Here is an 18,927-nt window from a genome sequence, read left to right on the forward strand (position 1 = left end):
AAACAACATGCAGATTATTATTTCAGTCAATGACCACTGTGTAACGTTCTCTCGCTTTAATTTCTATGTCTTGTCCTGGCTTCCGTTCTGTAACATGCAAATTAGAGAAATTATAAGAGTACTAAGATGTGCAATCAGTAAGCAACAAATGTGAACAAGATATTTTTTTTTTCTGTCACCAGTTAGCTGTAACCCCTGAAGAATTCAAAGAATGATACCCAAAATACCTTTCTAAATGTCACTACAGAAGAAAATAAATCTAACAGAAAGAAAACGAGATCAAAATAAATTTACGGTGTCTTCACAGAGAATAAAATGAAATAATGAGAAAAAAAAAGGGAACCACTTTCTTGACATGCAAATTAAGAATAAAATAAAATAAAACGTGTGCACGAAATTCAACAATGAATGCCAAAATCTTCTAACATTGCCTACAGACTCATGCCATGTGGTTTTAAGAACATCTCTTCTTCATGCATTTTTAGGGTTATTCAAATTGATCAATTCTACAGCCTTTACTTCTCAAAAATAAAAATTAGAAGCCTAAAAAAAAAAGGAAAGACCTTTTTTATAATAAATCGTAAATTCTTGGGTCTAATAAACAAAAGAATCACATGAAATGAATAGAAACAAACACCAATTGATCAATAATGCCAACAGTTCAAGTAACTTTTTTGTATTAATACTCCCTCCTCCCCCACCCAAAATAATATACATGCTTCTAAATTTGTCAACTTCCCAGAGTACTTTATTAACCAAAAAGGGAAATGAGTAAGCCTATGATAAAGTTCTAACACATCAAGCTGGTATTCATTTGTCATATCAACAGGTAGAAAGTAAAGAAGCTTGGTTAATAGAATGTTATTTACAGTAACACTCTGGGCACGTCCTCTTTTACTGACAGGTGACACATAGACCCTTCGCTTCACCATTGGCATATTTTGTGTTAACATTTCAGCCTCAAAAATCAACCCCACTAAACATCACATTGTCAGAATCCATCTTTTTTTCTCTTCACTGACACTGTTCCTAAGAAGAGTACAGAAAATATGACACACTATTTTTAAAACCCCTAAAAATAAGTGTTCATCTTGTTCAGAAATATACACCAACCTTTTGAAACACTTTCTAGTGTAAATTTGCCAAGCTCGTTCTGGTTTTCCCAGTGTCAACGGAACGAAATAATGCCACGTGCGGGGATATCTGAACTCTGTGTAAAGGTAAACGTTGGCTATAAACCTGGCTGGGGCAGGCAGATACTCTGTATTACGAATAAAGTAGACTAATTGTAAGTATCAATTAGTCATTGCTAACTACTGTTAACTCCTAAGACACTCACTCAAGTGTTCTCCAAAGCTCAGGATATTTGAGAAGTGTGTCCAATGGTCTGCTTAACAGAGTACTTTTCTGCGTTAATATGGGCTCATCTATAGAGGACACCAGCTGTGAATGGATTCAAGCTAGAGCAGATGACTCCTTGACAAGATTCTATAGTGAAAAAAATAAATGTATTTAATTTGGGAGGTCAGACTGGATTATCTTTCATAATATTTCTCCATGCTAAGGATCTTTGATTAGAATAGGTCTGAAATATTTGATTAATAGATTTTATGCTCCACGACAGAATGGCTCTATCTAGGTGGTATGCCCGTGTTCGGTACTCAAATATACTTGCTAACTGAATAGTTTTGAAATAACAGCTCTTCGATGAGCAAACGACATAATTTGGTGGGTGTGCTGTCTTTGATCAGTGGGTCCCAAACCTAGTTGCACATCAGAAGGAACTGGGAGCATATTAAACACTTTGATGCCAAGTCCTGCCGCATATCTACAGGATCAGAAGCCCCAAGAGGAGCCCAGAAATCTGTTGGTCAAAAAAGCTACGGTGTGGGCCAGGCATTGGCTTCCCAAGGCCTCTCACATCAGTAAGCACCATGAAAAGTCTTCAGTTCTCTGTACGAAGTAGAATATTGTATTACCAACTTCTATAGAGCAACCTATGGACTGGGGTGAGTGTTTGAGGTGAATATTTATCTGACATGATAATTTGGATTTTAGATGTAGGAGTACAGCCAACATCACATAGCAGTGTTCTCTTCCTCACCTATAAGCCAAATTCCCTAGCACCCACAGCCATTCCATACATTTAATAAGTAATAAGGGCAACCAGGACTTGGGCTGTATCGGGGCAGTTCTCTCACTAGGCAAGGAAGGAAAATTCCATAGTCTAAGTCTTACAGATGGAGGGCGTGGTGGCATCGCCGGCGTCTATGGGCACTAGCAGTCTCTATCACCATGGTGCTGGGAAGAAAAAAGCCAGGTGAAACTGAACATTCAACCCGCCTGTCTAACATCACCCCGAAGAACTGAGATATCATGAATCTGGTCTAAACCCAAGGCAAACCAGCCTGGCCTGACACAGGCATTACGCATGTCAGGGAGAGATAAAGGTGGAGATGGAAATATATTTTGAATCCCAAGGAAAGTTCATAAACTATAAAGACTCCATACCAATGAAGTAAGGATAATACATTATTTTTATATTATTCTTACTCTCATTATCTTCTGCTAAATTTCTCTCTCTCTCTCTCTCCCTCTCTCTCAGCTGCTCAACACTTCTCTTTTCAAGCTGCTGAGCTGATAAGTTGAAATTGCGTGAAGTTGGACTCATAAACAGATTGCTCCAAAAACAGTCCCCCAAATACCTCAGGGACTTTCCTACCTGTCCCAGAAAAGAAGGGGTAAGGCCCCCTGGGTGAGATGACTGCCAGGATTTTCATCTGAGGGAGGCCTCTATGATCAGAGACCATCCCGGCCACTGCCAGGAACCGGCTCTATCGGGCACAGAGCAGGCAGTGTCGAAAGCTGGTGCCGAGGTTGTTTCTTTTGACCTGGCTCACAATTCGGATTCTATCTCAAGGAAACAACAACGTGTAGTTCTTAAAAAATATTCGGAATCTTTGTATCTCAGTCGTAAAACAGGGAGTAAAAGAACATTTTAGACCCGGCCTGGGGAGCACAGGAACTGAGTGTAATGCTGATGTAGCCCCTTAGAGATCAGGAGTGCATGAGGGGCTACATGAAGAAGGCACCATGCTGTTGACCACATGGGTCTGTGGCATGTGCTGCCCGTGATGGAAGGCACGCACAGGAGGCCAGGCAGTGGAGATTCTAAGGTGCCAGGCCAGCACCACCCGATTATCATGAGCTCTGACCTTCCTGTACCCTAGTTATTTTTCTACTTTGGTCTTGTAGCAGAAGTTTAGGTGATAATTTCATTTTTTTGCATTAATGCAAATACATTTTATATCTTACGTGAAGGCTCTGAAGCACCCAGGATGGTTTTTCATCTTTACTGATTTTAGTGTTTATTGATTTTTTTTTTTTTTTTTTTTTTTGAGAGAAAGGAAGACACAGAGAGATATTGATTGGTTGTTTCTCGCACACCTATACCAGGATCGAACCCACAACCTGGGTATGTGCCTGGACCAGAAATTGAACCCACTACCCCTTGGTGTATAGGACAACGCTCCAACCAACTGAGCCACACTGGCCAGGGCCTGAATTTTCATCTTATATGAAAATCCAATCCCTCTAGCTTCCCGTGCAGACAACTGCTATCTGTAACAGTGGAGCCATTGATAAGAGTCTGAAGGTTCATTTTTCTGGGGAATTAGGATTTCCCCATCTTGTTACTTCTCAGTGACCTTTGTACATGCCGCTCTTCCTCTTCGGAAGGACATCCTCCCTCCTTTCCTTCCCTGGGTACTTCTTACCCATCCTTCTTTTTCAGCTCACATGCCCCTTTTTCCCAGGCCCTTCCACCTTCTCACAACATTGGCCGGCCGCTTAGACTCTGGGCAGCCTCTCATTTGTCACAGAACATGGCATACTGTCCTGCAGAGTTTTGCCTTCATGGTCTGTCTTTCCTGCTACTCAGGAAAATCTGTGGGATGACGGGAAGCGTGCCTGTCTCGCTTTGCCCTTCTGGCACCTGGAGTGTAACCCCTACTTATAGACAGCCACTGAATCAGAGGCCAGACTGTATACCTCCTAGGTATATTAAAAACTAGCTATATTTTGCCATATTCTCAAATAAAACAATTCAGAGCTAAACAAAAAGATTTTAAATCTCCTAAAAGGAAAAGTGGATTATAGGACCTCACACTCCTAAATGCTATCTAATCCTCATTTTCAAAATCTGGCATATCTTTTTAAAAGGTGGTTCCCTTATATACTTGCTATCCATACATGAATGCGTTATGGTGTTACACATTCCTGGAACATATATATTGTGCTTATACTGCTTGTGTAGGTCTAGGTGTATAGGTACATATGCACTACGTGCTCACACACACACACACACACACACACACACACAACAGCCACAGATCACACAGCCATACTCATCACTGGGAGATCTGCCTTGGGGACTTTCCGCAAACAGACAGCCAGAAGGTGAGCTCCTAGCTCTTAAGGGCCCACCCACTTGTTGGCCGCATCTCCAGCACCAAATGATGAAAATGAGGTCATAAGAGTGGTTCAGGTTTTTCAGCCATTAAAATGGAAATGTTCCTTTAAATAGGCCCTTTCCCGTAAAAGATAATGTCAAGTAGGAAAAATATCCCTGTGTGAGCCTCAGCCCCCATTTAGCAAATCCCAAGTGGCCTGTCTCCATGACACTCCAGTCAGACCTACACAGCCAGCCCCAGCACCTGCCAGACCAGACCGGTTCTTTGAGAGGGAACATACCCACGGAGAGAGAGAGAGGCTATTTTTGATGTTTCCAAATTAAAAAAAAAAAAAAAAAAGCAGTTCACAAAGTCGGTCTCTGGATGAGGCAAACTTAAGTGGTCTTATTCCGAAAGCCCCAGAGGCAGGCTAATCGTGGGGATGACGGAAGGAGTCTTAAAAATAGCACCGCCATTGTACTTTCAAAATAGCAAACGATATTCTTCTAATGTCCCAAAACAGTTCGGAAAAGGAATTAAATAGCTTTCTCCAACTGGCAAAAGTTACAAAACAAATTATAAATTAAATAGAAATTAAAAAAAAAAACAAACTTTTAAAGGAACAGAGCTACAGACTTAGATGAAAATAAAGTTGGCCAACCTTTCAGGTTCTCTTCTAGAAATATGCCCAGAATCTCTCAGGCCTGAGTGAAAAGGATTAGACTGGGTACATTTTTCTCTTCATGCACTTGGCTTTGCTGGTGTAGAAACAGTCTCTGTAGGAGAGTTAAATTCTTTCTCCCCAAGCCTAGAGGTCAAACTGCTGACATATTACAAGAATGACTATAAAATGCCTGAAATTATAGAGTGACAAGGTCCCTGAACTAGCAGAAACAGAACATTATAGAGACTATAATGGATTGATTTATTTTACCAATCTGGCAGGTCACAACATCATTTTGGCTATGGATAAGAGACTGGAAATGTCTTGCCGGCCTCAATTCAATCAGCATTATCCTATTCAGTTAATACTAAATCTACTTAGGAGCAAGGGGTACAGACTGTCCAAGGAATAATACATTCAGATGTTTGCTTCGTGGGGAAGACGTGGCTACCATACCCAAGAGCCTAGCGCTGCCACCTTAGGTAAAACCAGTTCTTCCTAGTAGACCTCCTGGATACTGAGATGTTCCAAACCGCCTGTGTAAGGACAGTTATGGGGCTAGAATCAGTATCTCTCTGCACTGAGTAAGCGCTTACTCTTAATATCCACTTTCACAGCCTGAGGGGGTAAGGAGAAGGGACGGGGTGGGGGGTGGTACCCTGGAAACGAGGCACCACCACTGTACTACGTGTTTGCCGAGGTCAATATGAGGCTTTTCACAGCATCGTCCCGTGTCACTCAGCATCTGCTGCTACGCCGAGTGCACTTCAGTTTCCTGTGGGTGCAGGGGGCAGGAGGACACTTTGGCCACCACAAAACGCCAGTGGGCAGAGGGGCACTGCACGGTCAGAGGACACCCTGGCATTTGCCTAGAACAGGAACGCACCGTGTTTATCACTCCACTAAGAGGCCTGGAAGGTGTGTTAAAACACAGATGGTTGGGCGCCGATGTCAGAGTTTCTGAGTCACTAGATCTGGTTTGGACCCCGGGACGCCCCATTTCTCGTTACGTCCCCACGTGATGCGGCCGCTGCTGTCTGGGGGCCGCACTCAGAGGGCCTCTGATACAGAGAAGGTGTTGGAAAAGTTTGGCCTTTAATTTCTTCTCCCAACACATTTCCATTTTGAAAGTGAGGGAGTCTCTCTATGCAACCACTGATATTGGTTTCCTGGGAATAACCAGACCCAACCAGTGGCGATGTGTGAGTTGGTAAACATACTATTAAATGAAACTGTCTTCAAAAGGTTGGTGTATATGAAAACTTTCTCCCCTACAACCCAGGAAAATAACTGCACTTTATTAATACAGAATAATCACATATTTACCTGCTCATGAGACTATCAACTCACTTTTTAATATAAAGAACAAAATTATCACTGAAAAACAAAAATGTAGCAACAACATTATTTTTTTAAGCATGGGTAATTTCCTTCTGGAAACTTGATATATATATATATAGATAGATAGATAGATAGATCTATAGATAGATAAATAGATATAAAACAGCAATTCTAAATTATCCCCTTATATATTTTAAACTGAACCCATCGTATTTCCCACTATTTGGGAAACCAGAAGTGGTCTCTAAAGGGCTTCCCCCTGAAGTGTATTTTATTTTCACAAGGTATTGAATAAAACAGTGCAGTTGTTTCCCATGATTCATAACACACACATTTAAATAAACTAAACAATTCTAAAGTGAAGGGCATTGCTTACCTTTGAGCCTCGCTCATTAAAAATAATTTCAACATCTAAGATTTTACCAAATTGCTGCAAAGAAATAGAAACATTTTATAAGCAAGGAGAGACACAGAGTAAATCGTATCATGCACATTGGTGAGGGTACCCTGAGTCAGAATCCTTTCTTTCTCTTTTAATATACAAGGATGTATGTTTTGTTTTGTTCTATGATTAAATGATATGCTTGAACCAAGAAAAAAAAATACAACAACACATATTTCCATGCCATAGCCCACCAAGTGAGATAACCTACTAGGGCCCTGCTACATAGTAGGCAATCAATAGGTTAATTCTTTATTTTTTAAATCTTTGTTGTTGAAAGTATTATAGATGTGCCCCCTCAAAAGGTCAATTCTGTTTCCCTGTCTTTATGTGTGAAGTATTGCTTTCCCAGGCACCGAGCAGCATGGATTAAAAATGCTGAATGCATTTGCCGACCCTCCTAGGGTACTCCACTAATCACCGGAGAAAAACACTTGATGAAGTGGGATTTTGGTAGTACAATGTCCAAATAGAATAGGAAGTTGAAGATTTTGTCTCCCAGACTCCCTAAAAGCTAGAAACAGCCGGGCCATGCAAGACCAGTGAAGTAGAAACAGATAAAGGCAAGACCCACTGGACGGGTACCCATCAGAATCAGGATAGCACCACAGTTGCGATTCGTCCTCAGGCTGAAATGTGCTTCTCTCCAGATGATTGTCCATGTCGTTAAACAAACAAATAGATTTTAGACAATTAGCATGAATGTGCTCTATAAAAAGTGAAGGCAACTCCACATATTCAAGTCTGGGAACACAGTTTCAGATGTCAGATAAATTGGACAGTCATGTGTAATACAGAGGCCTCGTTAAATTTCAATTTCAAATTTTTCAGAATAATTATACCCTGAAAATAATAATGCTGGGGACATACTTATACTTAATACAATACTTATTATCTAAAATTTAAATTCAACTATTGTGTCTTGTATTTATTTATTTGCTAAATCTGGTAGTCCTCCTGAGAAAGGACATCAAGACATTTTTTAATTTTAATCCTCACCTGAGGATATTTTTCCATTGATTTTTTTTTTTAGATAGAATGGAAAGGAGGGAAGGTGAGAGAGAGAAACATCGATGTGAGAGAGACACATTGATTAGTTGCCTCCTGCATGAGCCCAACTGGGGTGGGGATCGAACCAGCAACCGAGGTACGTGCCCTTGGCCAGGAATCAAACCTGTGACCCTTCAATCTGCAGGCTGGACACTCTAACCACTGAGCCAAACTGGCCAGGGCTATCAACCAATTCGTGATTCACACTTAAGAAGGAAAAAAAAGAAATGTGCATCCTGAAACCAGAAGCATCTGATGATCCAAAATCCTTTTCCTTGCCCTTCGAATCCTGTCAATCTTTTGTTTCTTCAATCACATGATGTCAAGGGGACGATTTCTGAGTGCAGGTAGGAGAGGGTGGCACAAAACTGAGCGACACAGCCCAGAGGAAAATGAGATGGGAATTTTACCCTGACGCAGAATGAGAGCAAATGTTCGTGTTAGTGATTTAAACATAAACAGGGCAATACTACGTAATATTTCCATCCTCTTTTTCCTTTATGTTGAGCTTTTCTATTGTTCATTTGCTTCGGTAGCCTTGGTTTTTATTGCATCTTTGATTACCCTAGGAGACTCTGTATTCTCTCTCTCTCCTCTGGGTAGCAAGCATGGAGTCGCCTCTATGTAGCAGAGGACAGAGTGGTTGGGAGGGAGGGTAAGGCAGAAAAGGAACAGTCTGGATGCAGATTATTGAGGGCAACTTGCCTGACCAAGGAGCATCAGTCATAGAACGCTGGGAGGCCCTGAGAGTATCAAGAGGGCCCTACTAAGATTTAAAATAAATAAATAAATAAACAAATAAATAACTACTGGCTGGCTCAGTGGTTGAGCATCGACCCAAGCACCAAGAGGTCACAGGTTTGATTCCCGGTCAGGGCACCTGCCCAGGTTGTGGGCCCAATCCCTAGTGGCGGGCATGCAGGAGGCAGCCAATTGATGTTCTCTCTCATCAATGTCTCTATCTCTCCCCTTCTCCCTTCCTTTCTCTCTAAAAATTAATAAATAAAAATAATATTTTAATTATTTGGAACATACAGAGGCTATCCACTGAACCACTAATCTACCTTACTTGGAAAGACAGAAAAACTTATGCCCACTCTAGTTGAATATAAATGGCTCAAGACCTTGAAGTGAAAGTTCTGACTACAAGAACAAGAAACCCAAAGCTAGGTCATCCTGTGCCACTGACATGTTCCCATTGCTCAGAACAGGTACCCATCAAGGGAATCACAGAGCTGGGCTTCCCTTGTTGCACAGAAGTGTTCCTCTACTTCCCAAGGACGTAGAAGAACAGGAAGACATCAAGAAGACTGGGCTCAGCTACGAGCAGAGCTGGGAGAACGCCAGCATGGACAGGTACCCCTGGGAGATGTCACAGGTTCAGCTCCAGACCATGGCAATAAAGCAAACAGCACACAAATTTTTGTGTTTCCCAGGGCATAGGAAAGTTAGGTGTACACTATACCATAGCCTATTAAGTGTGCAATAGTATTATGTCTAAGAAATGTACATAACCTTAATCTAAAAATGCTCTGTTAGCTAAAAAATGCTCGCCATCATCTGAGCCTTCTTCCAGATGTATTTTTTTTTTTTTTGCCGGTGAAGGGTCTTACCTTCAATTTGTAAAAAAAAAAAAAAAAAATGTCCTATTTGCAAAGCACAATGTAGCAAAGTGCAATAAAACAAGGCCTCCCCATACAATGGAAATACCAAGAATCATGTAGCGAATTCACCCTGCAATTTCTGGACACTCAAATAGTCCTTTAGTCAAGAGAATACTCTTCTACAGAGTATTCTCCGTGCCCTAGATTTGGGCAGAGAAAATCATTAAAAATAGAAAATGAATGCGATTTCAGATTGGGGAAACGAACGGTTTGCCATTGAAAGGTGAACTAAATTTTACAGTAAAAAAAAAATCCTCCAGCTTTGTGAACTCCTCTGAAGCAGTAATTTTGATATAACCTCAGAAAAGTCCATCCACGTAGATGCCGTCATATGTATTTGAGGCATGAGAGCCTGAGAGCACACACATTTATGGATAGAGAAGCTTGAAAAGGACTTCTTCCCAAACCATGAAGCAAATGTCATCTTCGGAACACTCTCTAAGCAGTCAACACAAAAACACTTCTTAAAAAAAAAAAAAAAAAAAAAAAAAAGATCTGGTTGAGAAAGAACCAATCGAAAAGTAATCTTAGCATGTGTCTTTCCCTAAATTAAAGGATGACACCATATGCCCCGAAATGGTCTCAAATGTTTGCCTCTGTGGCGGCTGCCACTGGGCTGATGATGCTCGGAGCCAAGGAAACGAGCTGTAAGAAGAATGCTGATGTCAGCCGCCTTTCTGAGACAGTTGTGTGCTATATTTATAGTATCAACAGTTTAATTGGGAAGTTTGGTACTAATGATGTAAACACAGCTGGCACATTTTCAGTTTAAATAGACACGACTCATTCGAAGACATAACTAGCATTTGTTTGCTCAACACCAATGTTCAGCAGCGTTCAACAACGCCTCGGAATCCACGCAAGGTGTCTCGATGGCTGCGTCAAGGATGAAATCCAGGAGCTTAGAAGCACGCAAGTGGGCAAATATGTACCAGGCATTTGTAGACATCCTCAGATCAAATAATATTTCTCTGAGAAAACTGCAAGATGTTCAATGGATACAGCATGAAACCTGAGCATAAAGGTTAGTTCCGAGAGCGTACAGAGAAGCTAAGAAAAGGCATCATCTGAGTTTTCTTGGGGTCAGCTTCATGTTCAGAATGCAGACACAGGGGGTACCATGCCATGTCCACAAAAATGGCTTCACTACGTTATATCACAGCAGGTGGAACTCTGGCATCGATATTGAAGGTGTAGATATCTCCACTACTCTATTTTATTTCCGCCAAGGTCATCACAAAAACTCCTTTTGCATGTTCTGAAAGTCATGTGGTGTGTGTGTATGTGTGTGTGTGTGTGTGACCATAAAGAGAGACTTCAGTAGATCACATGCCCAGGGAGTCTGTATTTTGATAACAAAACCATAAACCAAAGTTGTAACATCAAGGGTAGTGTGCACATCTGAAACTCACTGAGCAGCTGTTTCTGAAAATAATTCTACAACAAAATGTGTTGTATCAGTGGTCTGGATATATGATAACCACTTCTCTCTTCCCCAAACCCAGAAGTGCTAAAAACTTGAATATCAGGTTAAATTAATCTTTGTGTAATCTGGTGGAAATCCATCCATTCCTCTAACGGGATCATCAAGAACTCAGTGTAAAGGAAGTACATGCTCATGGAGGATCCTGAAAATCAAGAAAGGGCTCGAGAAGCAAATAGCCAGGCCAGAACCAACATTCTTTCTCGGGAAACATCCAGAACCAATGCCCTGATCACATATTAGATCCACTCACTCACACCTCAACTGGTGCTTTAACAAGACTTCTACTTTGGATCCTGTAGCCACATAACTGCTTGACCAAGGAATGCTCTATCTCAAAAGAAATAAAAAAGAAAATCTATAATGGGCTAGAAGAGTTCCTGACAAACACAGAAACAAATGGCTTCAAAAGAGGAGAAGGAAGAAAAGAGAACCAGAATGACAAGGAATCAATGCTGGAGCCACAGACTGAAAATAAAACATGAGGCACCGTGGTAACCATTACGTCCACAGAGGCTGCAAGCTTCATCGGCGAATTATTAATGGTCACAGAAATTGCATGAACACTGCCAGGTTTTAAGCAGTTTGAGAAAGGGGACAGCTCTTTTTTTTGTCTTGTTGTGTTTTGAGTTTGAAAGTCTCCTGGCCATATTTAAGAAAAGAGACCAAGGAAAAAAAGCACAGAGATTGTTGTGAGGGTTTTTCTCCATCATCACCGTCATTATAGCTTCTGCCAAAGTGAAGGGACAAAGGCAAAATACGCCAACAAAAGAAGAAAAGGTACCTCATCCAAATGACTTGGAAAATACCAAATTGGAATTAAAATGAGATTTTTTTTCAAGTAAGTGTGACTCAAAAGAGGAAACCACGCTTAATTCTCTCAAACTGGGGTGTAGGAAGCCAATCAATGTTTACAGATGCCTTTCAATGTGATTCATGCCACTAAGTGTCTCATATAACCAGAGTGCGTTTGCCACCACAGATGTCTGGCCAGGAAGAATAGATTTTTTTTTTTTAGTGTTAAAATTCCATTTCTTTAGAACGATGGTTGCAAGCCAAGGAGGCCTCAGAGTCATTGCAGAGTCCAGGAACCCATATGTGCCCAATAATTTTTATGGATAAAACCCATAAAAAAATCTTGCATACTTTCCTAAATGGACACAGATGTTGTTTGTGATAAACAAGATTACTTTTAATGTGACTGAACGTATGCTGTATTTTCTTAATTCCTAAATAGGAAGTGCATCTAGTGCCCTGTCCAACTGACATCTTGTCAGTTGCTTGACAACGTTGATTGTTTAGAAAAGCGGCTGTGAAACCAGCAGGTTTTGATCAGGGTTTGACAACTGGGAGCGCGATCGATCTGTGCCACCCCTGCAAGGGCAGAGAGGCTCACGTAGTCAACCCTTCTTTGGGAGTTCTAGCTGTGAATATTTTAAATGCCTCTCCAACGTAGCCACGTAGCTCTCCAGTAACTTTCAAGATCACCCAGAAGACCAGGGAGCCAAGAGCACCCTCTGGGGTGGGAATTGGGCTGCGGGTCCATGAGGGACACCAGAAAAGAGCAGCAGATAGCCATCGAAAGGACCCAGTTCAAAGCCAATATCCCAGTGACGCCTGATGAGTGAAGACAGACTGACGGGCAAGACGGCTTCCTCACCTGATGTGGCAACAGGAATGTAATTCCTCTAGCTTCCCATCACTCAAACCCCGTCTCCCTGCTTCCCACACACTTAACCTCCACTTTCACTTTGAATGCTCTGCACTTTTCAAAGTCATCTTTGACCTGCAAGTGCCCGAGGGTATCTCTGCTCTGCAAGAGTCAGAGGGCTCCACTCAAGGTTATTACCAAATGAGAGAGATGAAAGTGCAGAGGCTGACCTTTTCCTCGGAAATGTCAGGATGCAAGCCTGGGTATCTTAAATAGTAGGACGCTTGTTCAGCTCCAGTGTCAGATGGACACTTGATAAACATCATGCATGTTAAAGAAATAAAAGGTGCAAGCTAACCCCACAGTCGCGGGGCCATGAGCCAGAGTTCCCTTCTCCTAGGGGAATGAGAACAACTTTACCCAGAATGAGGCATTAACGTCAAGCTTTTTCTTCTTCCTTCTGTCCTATTTGTATCCATCCAAAAACTCTTAGAAGAATCTCCAGGCAGCCAACTTTGACTCTAAGTCCAATGTTAAGAATGTAATTCTGTTCATTAAATCCACAGATACTTCCCACCCATGCTGGATGTCACAGATAAATAGCCTGACTACCTTTGCAAACATGAATACTATCTAAGTTCATCATCGTCTTATCCTTTGGTGAAATTGAGCCCCAAGAAATGGCAAGCCCGTCCCTTCCCAAGGCGGGCAGTGCAGATATTGTCTAGCAATATTGTTCAGGTCACGATGTCCCATGAGGAAGCAACCCTATCATTTATTTTCTCGGAGTTGGTGGTGACTTCTGGTTGTCTCTGCATTTCAGCACGGTGCCTGGGTGAGGCTGCGATGGGTTGCATGCAACGTCACAATGGGAAACGGAATTTGTCCCCAGTGATTCCCGGAGAATGCATGCCGTGGGATGTAAGTCAGATTTAGGAATCTCTAGCTATGGTTGTGTTTTGTCTGTTAAGGAAGTTTCAGGCAGAACTAATTATTCTCTACAGCTGCATCACACATCTAAATGCACAGTGCCTGGGAAAGAGTAAGTATGCTTGAATATGTCCTGACAATTTGGCTACTGCAACAGAGAGAAGACCCAAGATGAGACATAATGTTTATTTCAGCCATGACATGAAGTCCAGGCTCCTAAATTTGGGATCATCAATGGGCTTCTTTCAACAGTATATGATCTGGGAGTTAATTTTCCATTTGCTACTTGAGTTACTAATTAGAAGGACACCATTTGGCAAAGTGGAAATACAGTGTGCACATGCAAAGAAATTTATCCCCAAATCATAAAAAGATCCTAACTGCCATATACCTACAAAATAGGATTAAAAATTCCCACCTTTCCATTTTAAACATCTCACCCACCTGTGATAAATATCAAGAACTTACATGGAGGGAAAGGCTCTGGGGACCCCAGGGCTGGTACTGCGGAGGAGAAAGGTGGTACTTACGCCAAACATTTGTCGGAGGTCCGGGTCCCGGAACCGGAAGGGGATGTTGGAGACATGCAGCCGCTTGGGCTGGGACTTGTTTTCTGTGTTTTCAGAAGGTTGTGTCTGGGGCTGGCCATCCGTCGGCGCTGCGTCATCTGTCTGCTAAAGTAAGGAGAGCAAAGCAAAGAGGCTCTGAGTGGACCCAAGTGCTCTTTTCCAAAATGCTTTTGCTTCCCCTATGCAGTAGGAAAATGCCAGAACAAGGAAATAAGGGCAGGAATAATTTCTTTCATTCGATAAATGTTTGTTGAACTCTGAGTGCCCATCACGGCTCTGGGATTTAGCAGTAAGCAAGCAAAAATCCCTGTCCTCATGGAGCATAATTCTCACAGAAGATAGCCAATACACTTGTGAATAAATATGGAGCAGACAGGAGAAAGTAAGCACTAAGAAGAAAATAGAACAAAGAGCCTGGCTAGTTGGTGCTGGGGGGTGGGTGGGGAATTTTAACAGGCAATCGGAGAAAAAGGTCATCAAGAAGGGGATGATACTCATAAAGGCATGGAGGGTGTATCTCTTAACCCAGGCTGTTCAAAATCTTAGAATATGCCCAGATAATTGTCGAGGTCATGCAGACAAAATATTAGTAAATATACTAAAACATTAGAAAAGGTTCTTTGGTATTCTGCAGTTCAAATAACCATCTGAGTAACTTATTTTATTTTTTATGGTTTGAACTTTTTGTTTCTTGCTTGTGTAGACCTGTGCTGTCCATTACAGTCCACCCCGTGTGGCTATTTAAATGTAAACAAGTTAAATCGAAGACAATGTGAAATTCGGTTCCTCATTCACACCAGCCGCATTTCAAGTGCTCAATAACCACATGTGCCTGGTGGCTTCCATGCTGGACAAGCAGATTACATTAACATAACTCATTTGTCTTCCACCGCACCCTTCCCAAATAAAAGCCTGGATAACATGTTATTACACTGACACCCATATAGAGGCAGGAACTAGGAGAAAAGTCACAGTAGCATTTGGTATCGTCGTAGCCAATACTTGCAGTTCAAGAGTTTCAACATCTCAAGAGAGGCTTCATTTTTAGGTACTTTCCCTGCAATTAGCACACACTGCCTCTAGGTGGCAGTTGATGCCATCCCTATCAGAGAGCTGCTTCTCTGAAACCAAGATGGAAAGAAAACCTACGTGGAAGCTCATTAAATTATGAGCAAAGAACCGTCCTCACCCACTTATAAGCAATTTAGAAGCATATAACAGAAAAAGAAAACCTATCAATGCAGGCAGCTAGGTGTAAAATAATAAAAACAATTTTACAAAGTGAAATATATATATATATATATATATATATATATATATATGCTAAAATAATGTGAACGTACTTAGCGACTTTTTCATCAATCCTTGTATTAACTGGCAAATTTCATTATTATCCGCCCTAACCACCCTAAATTGCATTTTGAAGTCAAGACCTCCAGCTTACTTTGCAAGCTGGTTTCATATCAAAAGCCCTACTGGATGATTTCTTCCACTCCCAAGTGCCATGTTATGATGGCAATGGCAATTTTGCTCAGGCTCTTGGAGTACGAAGGAGGACGGTGATCATTTTCTAGTCTGGAAAATGAATAATACTGATACTGCGTACCTTATAAGACCCTGTGCAGACTGACACAATAACATACGCCTACTTGGCAAAGAGCACACTGCCGAGGCAGCTAGGGGTGGATCTTGAAGAACCCTGTGAGCAAAAGTCTAGATTTTATCCTACAAGCTCTGAGGAGGCACTTAAGGATCAGAGCAGGGTGACATGCCCAGCACGTGAGCCATGGTGGACACATGACAATGGCCTATTTAAATGGCTGGCTGACTCACTGTCTAAATGGGAGAATGGATGATGAACATATGAATAAAGAACAAACAAGTGAAGGGTGCACCTGGCCACCTTCTAGTGGTCACTGAAGAAAAATATTGCTCCTCAAACAGAACAGGAATTGTGTTTTCTCTACTGGTAGTGACATGTGATTACATGTCCACAAGATGCCAATGACCAGGAATCATGGGGTTGTCACTTTCTGGAGGGGTCAGGGGTCTTAGCACTCTTCAATTTGCAGAAGCAGCAGCTGGGACTGACATGTTCAGTTCACTTTTTCCTTTCTGTTAAAGTTGCAGCTCAAATGCAAATTATGAGCTCCTTCCCATATCCTCATACCAAGAAGGAACTTAGATGTGGGTTTCTGTGTAACTGCTGCCTGTTTCAGCTTAATAAACCTAATTAGGAATTACAGAGATTATGATTAAACATATTAAATGATTAATAGCATTATGCCGCTCATGTGAAAATTAAAATTAATCATCTTTAGTCAAACAGGACTTTGGAGAAATCTTTGTGTTGTTTCCTTTGATAAAAACATACAACGCTCTATTAATCACTTTGTAGCGTGTGCATATATACAAATGTCCATAAATTGTGATGTAGGAATACCTGTGTGCTGAAAGGAATTTTTAAATTACTTTTTAAAAACATGTAAGAAAAACAAAACGAAACAAAAGTGCTTCAGACATGTTGGGTGAATGGAAAGGATGTCAGAATCCAGAGGTTGAGAGAGAATAACAGAAGAAATTTTTGTTCAGACTGAGCATGTCTGGTCACACAGTGTGATTTAACACAAAGGACTAGATTGTGCTGAGGACCAAATGCAACAGGAAATGAACAAAACAGCTACGACACAGCCTCAAGCATGTTTCAGGGTTAGACCCATGGGAGTGACCCTTCCTGACTCTCCTATTGAGTATATTGGGGTGTGAGCTTTCTCTTTCCCTTTTCCTGAGACCATTCAGGGAAAACATACTCAGAACATGCTTGTCCTTTACGTCCCTCTATTAGTTTCTTTAAAAATTATCACTTGATGGCTTAATGCAACCAAGAGAAATGTATTCTCTCAAGTTGTGGGGCCAGAAGTCTACAAAGAAGTTGCCTTCAGGGCCATGTTCCCTCTGAGGCTCTAAGAGAGAAGCTTTCCCTGCCTCTTCCTACTTCTGGGGGGGGGGGGGGGGCTCTTGAATTCATCTTCCCAATGTCTGTCTTCATGTCATATGACTTTCTTCACTCTATGCATCTAAGACTCAAATCTCCTGCCTTTTTCTTCTTATAAGGACAGTAGTCATCGGATTTAGAACTCCCCCTAAATCCAGAATGATCTCATCTTAATCACAGCAGCAAAGACCCTTTTTTCCAAATAAGGTCACATTCACAGATTTATTGAAGGTCAGGACATGGACATATTTTTTAAAAGCCACTACTAAACCAAGACATGGACATAATTTTTTTAAAGCCACCCTGAAACCCACTAGTCCCCTATAAACAAACCAGAAGTGGATGTAGTATGAGCAGCTGTTATCAAAGGGTGAATGTACTTCATACCACATCAGGCAGCATGAAGCTGGTGAAAGGGTTGGCCCCCAACCAGGTCCAGTAGAGAGAGGAGAATATCCATTCCTGCCAGAGCTGCCCCAGGCTCCCATCTGTCACACTGGTCACTTTAATGAGTTCCCAAAATAGACAGGAAACTTGAGTCTTCCCTTTACCAGCCCAGCCCAAAGACTGCCTTTCTGCACCTGTCCCTGGATGCAAGGATGCTGGGCTGAGAAGCCTTCCATCAGCCTCCCAAAGCTGATCAACACTCTCTAAGGACAAGGACTTGTCAGTAGGTTCCCTGAGCCCAGCACTGTATATCACACAGATGAGTCAAGCCATCACTGTATCCCTAAGAAGCAAAGACACAGGGTGAAATTTCTAAGGACAAAAATAAAAGAACATGAAAAAGCTAAGAATCTTGCTTGGGAGACCAAACATGTAGAATGTGTATTTCTGAAAGGCAGGGACCACCTGGCTTATAGGTGCCTTCCTCAAGGCTGGTGTATGTCCAAGCTTTGTGAAACAATTGCTGAAGGGAGAACTGTTGATTGACCCAGGTCTGATTTTAGAAGTCATTTTGGCTCTAGAGTGGGACCCAGCTGGATTGGAAATGCTCCTCATAACCAGGTTTGGAAGATCAGAAGGTCAGAGGTCATGTCTCCACCCAGACATCACCCATCAGAGAGGTCTTCACTGGCCCCATTATTCAGCCAGTTGCATCAGCATCTTGCTCTCCTTGCCTGTTGAATTTTCCCATAGCATATACTGCTTCTTACCTTTATGTTATATGCGTCTGTGCATCTGTGCAGTGCCTGTCTTCCCCACCGGAATATAAACTTCAGGAGAGGAGACCACCCTAGAGCAGAGCTTTTCAAGGGCAGAATTGTTGACATTGCGGCTGGTTGATTCTTTGATGGGGGGCTGTTCTGTGCACTGTAGGACTTCAGAAACATCCCAGGCCTCCACCCACTAGATGCCAGTGGTGTTCCAAACTCCTGAGTTGGAACAACTAAAAGTATCTTCTGAGGTTCAAATAGCCCCTGGTGGTGGTGGTGGGGGGGGGGGGGCAGAGTAGCATCAATTGTATCTGCTGACCTAGAGTACATGGTAAGTTTTCACATGAATACCTGCGGCGTAAATAAATGGGCTTGGTTTTGCTATGACTGAGCTGCATGACTGCTAACTTCTGGACCTTCGTTTGCATATGCATGAAGTAAGTTTATATCTGTCCTGGGCCCTTTGGAGGGGGTAATGGCACCAAAGGCTTTGTGACATGGAAGTCCCATGCATAAACAGGGGGCATTAG

General features: G+C 41.9%; 1 protein-coding gene across 7 annotated transcripts in view; it reads right to left on the bottom strand.

Moving 5' to 3' along the window:
• Nucleotides 1-18,927, bottom strand: part of RBFOX1 (RNA binding fox-1 homolog 1) — a 1,464,646-nt gene that overhangs the window by 116,621 nt on the left and 1,329,098 nt on the right. For 6 of the 7 annotated variants that reach the window (XM_036278888.1, XM_036278885.1, XM_036278887.1 and 3 more), the window contains 2 exons: nucleotides 14,207-14,350; nucleotides 6,833-6,886 (listed from right to left, as the gene is read on the bottom strand). In XM_036278888.1, the coding sequence (XP_036134781.1) occupies nucleotides 6,833-6,886; nucleotides 14,207-14,350 (198 nt within the window). The remainder of the gene's footprint in view (nucleotides 1-6,832; nucleotides 6,887-14,206; nucleotides 14,351-18,927) is intronic. The other variant, XM_036278890.1, reaches the window with a different exon arrangement.

Source organism: Molossus molossus, unplaced genomic scaffold, assembly GCF_014108415.1.
Source record: "Molossus molossus isolate mMolMol1 unplaced genomic scaffold, mMolMol1.p scaffold_m16_p_3, whole genome shotgun sequence".
NCBI classification, from domain to species: Eukaryota; Metazoa; Chordata; class Mammalia; order Chiroptera; family Molossidae; genus Molossus; species Molossus molossus.